Source organism: Crassostrea angulata, chromosome 10, assembly GCF_025612915.1.
Source record: "Crassostrea angulata isolate pt1a10 chromosome 10, ASM2561291v2, whole genome shotgun sequence".
NCBI classification, from domain to species: domain Eukaryota; kingdom Metazoa; phylum Mollusca; class Bivalvia; order Ostreida; family Ostreidae; genus Magallana; species Magallana angulata.
Window position 1 is genome coordinate 6,138,919 of NC_069120.1, and position 12,193 is coordinate 6,151,111.

Here is a 12,193-nt window from a genome sequence, read left to right on the forward strand (position 1 = left end):
TTCAATAAGGATTTTGAAAATTGGATAATTGTCATTTCTCTTGAGGTCTTAATGACATGATTAGTTAGTATTATTTATATCTAAGAAGATCAAATCACAATTTCATCTTTTATAAAAACAGACTTTGGTTTTTCCAGTTCTAAATATAAATATACGTGTATAACTTTATTTACCTACATTAGAAAATAAAAAAATGTGTTTTTTTCCAACGTTTGATTACGTTATTTCTTGCTTCAAAGCTGACCTCTAATATAATTGGTCCACATTTTTTAAAACATAATTGACGCGTCAATTTTTTAATGCTGTCTTCTGATTGGTTTACAATTGATAAAGGCATTCTGTGCAAGTCAATTGCAAATGCTCTCTTTTGATTAGTTCAATGTTTGATGACGTTTTAGCACACAATTCTATTCTAAATTCTGCTTTGTGATTGGTCCAAATTTAAATGACGCCCTTCTACCCGAGTTTATTTTAAAATCTGCCTTCTGATTGGTCTAAAGTTTGATGACGTCATTCCGCGCGAGATTCAAACCGTGATCTATATCCCAGCACCCCACTACTGTTATTAATTACATTTCAAATACTTTAATTTTTATTTTTTTAAATCTTGAGAACATATACATATATTAACAGCATTAAGATATACAGAACTTTATGTACGGTTATGTTTTTAAAGGTTGTATAGTTCAGTTCAGATCAGATTTCTAGAAAATTTCTAGAAAAATGTTCTTTAACATTAAATAGAACAACTTTCGGCAGAACAGCATATCAGTATATAAATAATAATTTCTATAATTCACAAGAATGAGATATTTTGACTCCCTTAAGTCTAAAATCAATGGGGTTTTTTGGGGTATTAGAGGAGTTCACACCTCCACAAAATTAGATCTTTACCTAATGCCCTGGGCAGTGTGTTATGCTGTATAAACATATGAAACATGAATATGTATAAACTCTATTTATCATTGTAAGACACCTTTTTTATATTTTAAACTTGGGGGAAAAGTAATTGAGATGTAATTGAAAAGTAATTGAAAATGCACAATATTTTTGGAACGTATTTAAATACATTCAATTACTTGTAATTGAAGACAGACTCAGTTACAAATTACTTTCAATTACTTTGAAAATTGTAATTAATTACACCCAATTACAAATACTTTTTTCAATTACCCCATCCCTGCTAGCTACATGTTACGAAACTTTAATGTCAGCCACAGAGACACATACACTATCGACCTATTTACAACACAGATTACAAAAGCCATGATGCCTTTATTTGAAGTCGAACACTCGTTGAAACCACCTTACCGTAAAAAAACTTACTCCAGCAGAACGCTAATTGATAAGCCATGGGTTACTCCGCAGTTAAAAGAAAAATACAACAAATACAGATATTATCTTAACTTGTTCAACCGGGATAAAGGGAGTGGTAATCACAGTAATCTTATGCAGTCAAAGAAAGAATATAAAACCCTTGCTGCTAAACTGAAGCGACAGTACATGCGTGCCGAGGGAAACATGCTTAATCAAATTCGTAGACAAAATCCCATGTTATTTTATAAACATTTTCAAAATAAGAAATCTCATAAATCGGATGTCGACTCAATTACAGTTTTTAACATTTCAAAGAGTTATCATTAAATCGAAACTCTACGACGACGACAACGGAAAACGTAAGGAGCGATAATTCGGCTGTGTTAGATGAACTTGATCAGGAAATAACAGAGAAGGAAATAGAGACTGCGATATCAAAGCTTAAAAGAGACAAAAGCCATGGAACAGATTTGCTAATTAATGAATATTTTATTGAATTTAAACACAACCTCCTCCCTATTGTACGCAATTTATTAAATAGAATTTTACAATCTAGCATTTTTCCTAAAATGTGGGCAAAATCAGTAATTGTTCCAGTTTTTAAGAAAGGTGACTCGACAGATCCAAATAATTATAGGGGCATAAGACAATGACAAAGAACTTTATTCTCATAACTGAATTTACAGTGTAGAGAAAATACATATGTACACACTACAATATATATAATAGATGAAAATCATTGGTACAGGCATGATGAAGAAGGGATAACAGATATAATTTAACCAAGAGAGCTAACTCTCTCAAATATAGTATCTAATAGTTTACAAATATTGGTAAGTTGGTTTATGTTTGTGACATTAAACAGTTTTTCAAATTTTACAACATTCGGATTTGTTATGAAATAATTTGATAAACATATAACCCTTGAACTGGATATCTAAACATCAGTACAATTGAAAAGGTAGTGAATTCATCCCCAATTTCATTGCAGGCACATAATTTACAAATTCTGTTTTTCTCTAGGGATATTAAACCATCTACCTATCTCAATAGGTAATTTAGCATAACCAGTTCTAAAATTACAATATTTCTTACATAATTTTGTTGGCAAAGTCAATAAATACTTTTCAAAATCCAGTGACTTTTTAAAAATCCTATAATTTAAATCTTTTAGAGAAGTATGTACCTTGCTATACCATGATTGCTTAAATTGGTCTAATAAAATATTGTATACTTTAGATTTTATTAACCAGGGTATGTTTATTGTGTTTTGATACCATATATGTGTCAATCCACATTGATTTATAGTTTGCATAATGGCTTCGCACCATGGGTTATTAAAATTCTTCAATACATTAAAAAGTTTTGCTGACAATTGTGTGTTCTGGAAATTGACTAATTTACCCCAGAAGGAAATCATTCTAACTTTAACATTAATTGTTAAGGGGTATCTTCCAAGTTCCCCATATACCATAAAGTTTGGTGTTGAGGTTCTCGTGTTTACAAACTTTTGAATGTAATTTCTCAAGGAGATCAGTGTTATGAAATCCCCAAACTTTGCATCCATATAAAAATATTGGTTTGATAATTTTATCGAATATGTCTATTTTACAGTCAATTGCTAGATTATGGGTTCTGCATTTCCCAAATAACACCATACATTGCTATTGTAGCTTTGTCAAACAGTTCTTTAAGATTAAAAGAGTTGCTTTTACAAAAAGTAACACCCAGGTATTTAAAGTTGTTAACAATTTCTAATTGGGAACCTTCAAAAGTAAAACAGTTGGTTTGATTACCTCTACCAAATATTACAACTTTAGTTTTTTTACTGTTAACCTTGAGACGCCACTCTTTACAATATCTAGAAAAAACATTGAGTAAGTGTTGAAAATCTTCTGGATTTTCTGACAATAAGATGGTATCATCTGCATACAATAAGACAAAAAGATTTAGATAAAGATTGAGATCTTTCTTAATCTTCTCAGACAAGTGTGACAAACCTCTGACATTGTCTGTATAAAGATACTCCTCAAGATCATTTAAATATAGTGAAAATAAAAAAGGTGATAAAGAAGATGGGTGAATAATTCACCCAGTAAAATGCCCATATGAGGCATGATTAGATACTGTAAAATAAAAATATTATTAAATCTAATAGTTTTTTAAAAAGATAATTAAAAAACAATGTATATTTAACGTATCATCGGTTTGTAACCCTTAAATATTCTAAATACTTGCAATAGGTTGATTTAAACTGGCGTTTGCGTGTAAAAACCTCCAAACAGTGTCATTTTTATAACTTCAATGCCTTTTCTTTCATGGAGTGGGTCTGAGCTCGATATTTTTGAAATAGTCTAAATGCGGTTTAATGGAACTTAAACCGATTTTAATCAACAAAAATGTGGAGAGGTGACCCACATACTTTAAAAATGTCATTTTGTATCCGAACAATTGAACGTTTTAGAAAAATAAAACAAGTCCGTAAATTCGTGACCAACATCTCATATAGCATTTAAAAAACGCACCTTGTTGTGAATGAAATGGCTCAGTGGTTAGAGCACCAGACATTAGGATACTCTATTGAAGTTGGGTTTTTAGGTTGTGGGTTCGATACCACCAAAACTTATGGATTTATTATTTTTTTCTTATCGTGTTTTGAAATATTTCAAACTGAATATAGATAAAAATTACCCTTTTGTAAACTTGTATTATAACATATCAAATATATTTAATTAAAAAAATGTTCAATTTGAAATTGTATATTCCGACTAAACCAAATGGGCAGTTGTGTCATCTTATTCCCCCATCTTCTTTCCCCTTGTCTCACTCCAATTGTACATTCAAAAAATTCGGAACTTAATCCATTAACCAGAACTTTTGACTTAATACCTTGGTACATATTAGTGATATTTTAAAAGCATTTTCCATCAATATTGTTTGATAATACCTTGTTCCATAAGCCAATATGCCAAACAGAGTCAAATGCTTTTTCAAAATCTATAAAAGCACTATATAATTTCATCTTATGCAATTTGAAGAGCTCGATAAGAGAATACAATAAAAAAAAAATATGATCTATTGTACTATGACCTCTACGAAAACCTGATTGGTTCTCTAAAATGAGTTGAACATTATCAGCACATTTGTTTAACCTTTCATTAATGATAGCAGTGAATAATTTTCCAAGACAAGTAACTCAGAAGTGTAACTGGTCTATAATTTTGGGGTTCTGTACTATTCCCTTTATTCTTATAAACAGGTATAAAGTTACCACTAACCCACTGTGTGGGTATAACACCAGAATCAAATATTTTATTAAACAATACAGTATAAATATTCAGCATACAATCTTGGGTACTTTTGATATATTCATTAAAAATTCTATCATCACCACACGCTTTGTTATTTTTCAACATATTGATATAGGGTCTTATAGGTTGGTTAATGTCATTATTAAGATTAATATCAGATAACATATTAAGTTCATCAAGAGAAAAGACATTGTGATTTTACTCTTCTTGTTCATTATAGTTCTTGTTACAACAATCCTGATACATATAAATTTGCATTACATCTTTTCTTATCTGTGTTTGTATTTTATTCTCTAGGATTATTTGTTCTCAAACTAAAAAGGTTTTTTTTTTTCATTTCTGCTCTATGCATTACATTTGCATTTTTCAACCTTTTTTATACAATTTTTCTTTTTCATACAAGTCACTTTTAAAAATATCTCCACCAAATTTTTTTTTACAACCTTTTCGCTTTTCTATAATTCTGTCGAGCATTCTTACAATCCCGAGTAAACCATGGTTTCTTATATTTGACATTTAATGTTTCACTTGTATTTGTAAGAACTGGCTTTCTACCAAATACATTTTTGGCACTTTCGACCAGTACATCACTAATCTTTTCAACAATTTTATCAAAAAATTTCACTGATATGTTATAAAGCATAGTGTTACTTAGTTCATTTTCTAATGATTTTACAATATCTACTTTATCTTCTACAGAATTATGATATACATTAATTTTTTCAGGATTCCATTGTTTAGCAATTTATTGTGTTTGCTTTTGTTGATATATGGATTCAGTGCTATGCTGTCTTTCAAGTGCCAATGATATTTCTATAGGGTTATGAACATCAGATAGAAATGAAGAAAAAGGTAATATTCTCACATTGTGTACATATCTTAAAAACTCGGCGTTTGAAATACAATAATTTTCAACACTTGATTGTTTACATGTAAACTCACCATTTTGGTCACCCATGGATCTACCATTAAGTGTTACAATGTTACAATGTTTACAAATATCAATAAGTTGTTTTCCATAGCAGTAAACAATGTTATCTTTAGATTTCCTTTCTATGGAAAAACCATATTTTTCAATTGCTTCTAAGTCTATTTGATCGACAGCCCAATCAAAATTACTGTTATTCTCAGCAATGTTACAAAAATGTGATAGAGAATCATCAACATCAATAAAATCTCTCAATTTGGATACTCTACTATTAAAGTCACCTAATAAACATATACAATCATTTTCTTTGGATAAGTTAAAAATCTCATTCTCAATATCGTCAAAAATTTCAACTGATGACAATCTAGAGTTTGATGGCGGTAAATAAACAGTTCCCATCAAAATATGTTTCTTAATACTAAATGTTTTACCTTCTAATCTAATCCATAATATATTGTCACGTGTTATTAATAATGCTACAGAATTTGGATAAAGAATCTCTAATATAGACTACAATACCACCAGACTTCCGAAATGACAGATTTTATCTATGTTTGCTGAACACACTGAAATATGGGATATCAATATTATCAGCTTTGTCTGTTTTTGTCTCTGTGAGGCAGATTATGTCATATTTGCTAATAACATCAACAAACTCAGGATTTCGGAGCTTAGACACTAGACCGCAAACATTGATAGAAATAATCCTCGCATAAGAAGTGTCTGACGATGTGAGAGAGTTAAAGTCGGTGGTTTCGTTTTCGTTGTTTACGTTTCCGCTCGGTTGCTCTCTTTGGTATCCGTAACGGCGCGTGGTCACAAAACGGGTTTCATGTCGATTTGCGCTGCGCGTTGATTGGCGTGGTCCGTATGCGGTATCCGGGTCAGTGCGCTGTGTTGACGCTGGGTTGTGGATCGAGAAAAGGGGTATTTCTGTTCCATTCACGAAAAGTTTGTCTGCAACCATCACAGCCTTTTCCCGAGACGTTTAGCTTGTTTATAATGGGGGTATAACAGTTTTCTGCGGTCGTTGATTTCCTTTGGGAACTGTTCATTAATTCCAAATGGTTTTCCAACAAGTTTGGATGGAGCAGCTTTTCTAACCTTTTCTCTCTCTTTGAATAGGACGAATTTCGCGATGATTGGCCGGTGACGTCCCTGCACTCTTTTCCCCATTCTATGCACTCGTTGGAATTGTGGCTCTTCTGTAATGTCCATTTCTGATTTTAAGAATTCTCTTAAGACCTCCTCTGTGTTTTCCTCTTGTGTTTCGACGATTCCTTCGAAGATAAGATTATCTCTCATAGAACATGTGAAGATCTAAGCTAGTGGCGTTCGTTTAAATTCTCGAACTCCGATTTCACAAGGCTTAGCTCTTTGAGGATGTTTTCGTTAACATTTGTTATTTCACAGACAGATTTTCTAACATCCAAAACTTCTTTTGTTTGATCTTCATACTGCTTGTTGATAAACATCACACTTTCTTCAACTCCGTTGACCTTGGCCTTCATGTCTTTCAATTCTGTGTTTACGTTTCCGACATTCTTTTCCAGTTCACGGAGTCTGTGTTCAATAAGGTCCAGTTTATTTAGCTTTGCAGAAACTTGCTCTATGTTTATTGACATGACTCTCAGAGCTTCCATGATATCAGCGTGGTGTGGTTGGGGGTGTTGTTGTAGTTGACTATGTTGTTGGTTTGGTATTGGGGAAATATAACCAGCGAATTGACTTTGTGGTCCCTGGGGTCCCTAGGGGGTGAACAGGTTTCCTTGGCAATTGTTTACGGGGGTCACCGGTGTGGAATGCTGTGCATTTTGGGAACTAGAATTATTATGACAGGTGCTTTTGCTACTATTGCTGTTAATCGTTTGTGTTTCCATACCGTGTAAACTTGGAACCATTGATAGTTGAGAATTACTCACGTGAACCTTTTGTGTCCTTTCCCCGTAACATTCGATGACTTATTTTTCCTTTTCCTATTACGTGTGTGTGCCATTTTACACTCTTACTCCAAAGAAACACATCCTTACACTTATCCAGGAACACATAACAAATTCCAAACAGTATTATTGGTATAAATTGAGAAAAAACGTAGAAAATTCCTCTCTTAAAATTCAAAGCTGCCACTCTTCTTCACGCATGCGTACCAAACAAACAATATGAACAACCATTAGAAATAGAGGAGAGAGCACGAGGAGAAAAGCGAGAAATGTCTAGCATTACGTTTGATAAACAGATTGACGGATGATGGGGGCATAACATGAGTATGTCCAAACAACATAAACCTCTTCTTTTTTACTGAATTAAAAAGTCATGTTAAAATTAAAACAGTTTTGCAATTAAACGCAATAACCATTGCGTTTAAACCCAATACCTTTTGCGATAAAACGCAACGATCATTGCGTTTAATCGCAAAAGTTATTGTATTTAAACAACGTTGCAGTTAACGCAATAGTGTATTGCGTTTAAACGCAATAATTTTTGCGATTAAACGCAATACATTTGCGATTAAACGCAAAACTTTGCGTTAAAACGCTATCTTATTTGCGTTTAAACACAAAACACTTTGCGTTATATATAGCAATCTTTTGCATTAAAACGCAAACCACATTGCGATTAAACGCAAAAGATTGCATTTAAACGCAAAAATTATTGCGTTTAAATGCACTTAAAATTAATTGTTTTACTGAACTGGCCCCAATGAGCTTCCATAGCCTTGTACTGTGTTGCTAATAAAAAATGGTAAACTTCAAAGAAAAACACCGCCATCGTGTCACAATTGATTATTAGAGATGGAACCACAAAGCCAAAAAAGTAGCTTTTTTTATCCCATCCCTGCAATCCCAGGGTAAAAATTCACTGTATAGAAAGCCACCCGGAAGGAGGGTCATTGTCGTTGCAGAGTGGTGTGACTGTTGCTTCTAAAGTATACATATCGTTTGTAAATAGCCCTTAGGTTCCCCTAAATATAAATAGAAAAATCATATCATAATTACAATCTATTAAGACGTCACGATTTGGAAAGACTAAAGAGTGTAGCAACGAGGAACATCAAACGCCTTATGTTAGTTTGTAAGACTTTTTAATTGTTCTAGTTATTATTGAATATTGAGATAAAATATGCGAAATTTATAACTTTTATTTCTATATGAAATATAGCAGATTAAAAACTAATTGATTGCAGAATACGGATTGGAAGGTGCAAATATAGAATCAGCCGTGGAAAACGAAAAGAAATGGGTAAGTCATTCGCACATGTTTTTAAAATTTTAAGACGATTGATACTTTAATTATGACACTAGCAAAAAATAACATTTGTCAGGAAAATAGAGTTTTAATATGCAGTTGCTGCTGTACTGGGCGTTTTACAAAAGAACTTACGACAAAGTCGTAAATATTTTCAGTCTCATAAAACGGTCTTTAATGAACAAAATTTATATCAAACATTTAATTTGCAACTATTTTGATTTCCATTATTATATTTTACAGATATTACAATAAAACATTGATTAGTTTGCGATAAATAAACATTCATTAATTTGGTCATAATTCGTAAGTTCTTTTGTAAAACGCAGCCCAGGGTATTTCTACGATGGTTTCATATGTAGTATGAATGCTAGAAAAACAAATGAATCACAGAAATATGTTGTTTACAAAACGCTCTTGGCTTTTTCACAATGAATTTTCAATAGAAATGGTTGATTGTACATACTTCTTAACGCAACTGTCTTTTTAAATCAGTTTGGCAAGACAAAGGGGAGTTATTGTTGTGTGGTTGTAGAAAAAGAATGGTATAATGTTCGATAGGAACAATATCAGAACAATGGTGATCTGTTACCGAAACGTCGCAGCATGATATAATTAGTTATCATTAAAATACATCTATATAAAAAAAGATATTTAAGATTTTTTTGGCACTTATGTAAGACTATTTGCAGGTATTTTATCAATAATCTGTTAATAGTATATTGGTAAAACATAATGAATGGCATTTAAACTCATGTTTTGGAATTCTTCATGCATTTGTTTAATACTTCGTAATCGTAGAAATTTAAACCAGTTACACTGGTTTAAAACATAATTGTATCTTTCCGATCATCAGACTGATTCTTGATACACATGCAGAGACTATTTAAAGTAACTTGTGTCAGGCAATTTGATTTTTTTTTTTTTTGGAATTTCAATAATTTATTAGAGTTTTCAAAAGCATTACAAAGTTAAATACAGTCCAAACAATAGTTTTACACAAAATATACAACTATAAACTATTCTACGCTGACAAGTATTATTGATAAACAAAATCCTGCATCAATTTTGTTTAATATATAAAACATAAACAATGACTGTACACAGAAGAAAACTCTTCATTCATATTTATATATCCTGTATACTTATTTATGTACACCCTTTCAGAGTCGTGAAATGGCAATGTAAGTACATGTAATATATGCATGACAAAAGTATAATTAATTGTTCCTTGAAATTTAATATTATTTCACAAGCACCCCTATGGGCCGTGCGAACATGAAGAGGAAAATGGAGATCATTTCGATATATTTGTTGTGTGGGAAATGAACTATAATTTTCAGATGAAAAAATAACATAATTTTAAACAGTAACCTTTAAAGTTGTTATATTCAAAAAGTTCCGGAAATGGGTTTTCACTTGTTTGTTTCCCATCCATAAAATGCAAGGAACAAACTCTCGCTTTCCTCGAAGGATCGAAGTTTACATCACGGTGACGAAGTTCAAGACCCTTTTTTCTCTCCGATGGAGCTTTCTTTTTCGACGGAAATGCATGAAACTGGACATTCTGCATGTATCCACACTTTCCTCTTTTCCTGTCGTCTGATGTGCTACCGGGAGCTACACAGTAATACCAATTCGTGCCAGAACTTGTGACAGACGACATGTTGGTAATGTTAACTACATGTAATTAAACCAGAAGTTTTCATGAGGAATATTTTTACATTATCACGTGACCGGGGTGTCTAAACGCAGAATAAAAGCGGTGTTCCGGACGAACTTGAAACGTCGCTATTATTTACACATCGTTTCATTATGAATAAACAATTATTAGGGTTAGAAAATTCCCTGGAACTCACTCAAACGGAAACAAAATTAACAATAATTTAATTCTGGTTGTAACACGCTTTCTGATTGGTTGAAAAATTTATTTTATATCGTATAAAGAATGTTGCCTACGTCATAGTATGACAAACGTCAAAAACGTATCAATCCGCCTGACGTTACGTTTGAATTTTGTACAATTTGATGTCATTTTATAGATCAAATGACCGTTTTTATCAACAATTGATCGCAAATAAATTAAATTATAAGGAATGAATTTAATATTTATTAGTTTTATACGATATAAAATGGTTTGGAACAGTTTACGCTTTTTTATAAACCGCTTCGCGGTTTATAAAGCGTAAACTGCCCCAAACCATTTTATATCGTATAAAACTAAAAAATATTGAATTCATTCCTTAAATCAATTTTTTTAAAAATTCATTTATGGAATATATAAAACAAAAAGAAGACAGGGATATTGGAAAATAAATGTCTTCTTTCTCGAAAATGAAAATTATTAAAAAGGAAATACTATTCTTCGTACATATCATAAACACATCTTTAAGTCCAACAGCACTATGGGATAAATTTAAAGAAAACTTAAAGATTATTTTTTGATTTCATCCCTCTATCTTAACTCATTTTTGGGAAGCGTCGTAGACAAAAAGACTTTTAAAAATCGAAAACGACAATAACTCCCGACCAGAAGTAAACTTTGAAAAATTCTTACGACGGTACAAATTTCAGATGACTAGGCATTAACCCTGAAAATCTGAAGAAAAATCAAACGAGCCATCTCCGAGAAATTGCCTGCACAAAATTTGTAAGAAAAAAAAGGATAAGAGGACTAGACGCTCGTTGCGAGCAACAAGAGGTCTTCCGTTTGAATACACCTAACGCTATTTAGATACTTCTGGCAAGATTGGAAATATACAACTTACGTCAATATTACCTGTTACAGTCAAAACATTTGGACGGGAACTAATTGAAGCGGACGTCTGAGAAAACGTTGGATTGAAACTGTTGTTATAGGACGTGTACTTTCATTTCACCTCAGCGTTCCTAACTTGCTACATGTATATAAGTTATGCGATCAAAACCCATTTTATTTAGTATCAACAAACCGATTGGAAAACATTTAATTTCATCACTAGGTATATACTCAGCAAATATGAGAAGATCGCAAGACAAAACATTGTCCGATGACTTCAGAGAATCAGTCGCCACTGATACACTTCCTATAGCTACAGTTCCAATTAAATGTTTTCTCAGACGTCTGCATCAGTTTGTTCCCGCCCATTTCAAATGTTTTGCATTTGACTGTAACCGTTGAAATTAATGTGTATATTTCAAATCTTGCCAGTTAACGTTCCGCGGTCTTAATAATAAATTATAAAATGTCGGGTTTCAATTTAACATACGACTTAATAACACCTACGGCAGTATAATTAAGAATTTTGAACATAATCAGTGATATATTAAGCGGCGTAATTTCCACAAAAAATAAAAGGATCGAAATCAAGGGATGATGTAACAGGCGTAGCCGTTTTCTTAAAACATCGTT

The 12,193-nt window shown here is 32.1% G+C and overlaps 1 protein-coding gene across 1 annotated transcript in view; it reads left to right on the forward strand.

Annotated features, from left to right (window-relative positions):
* Window positions 1–8,792: 8,792 nt before the first annotated feature.
* The window catches only part of LOC128164822 (uncharacterized), a 52,438-nt gene continuing 49,037 nt past the window's right edge, over window positions 8,793–12,193 (forward strand). The window contains exon 1 of the mRNA XM_052828834.1: window positions 8,793–8,796. Within this exon, the coding sequence (XP_052684794.1) occupies window positions 8,793–8,796 (4 nt within the window). The remainder of the gene's footprint in view (window positions 8,797–12,193) is intronic.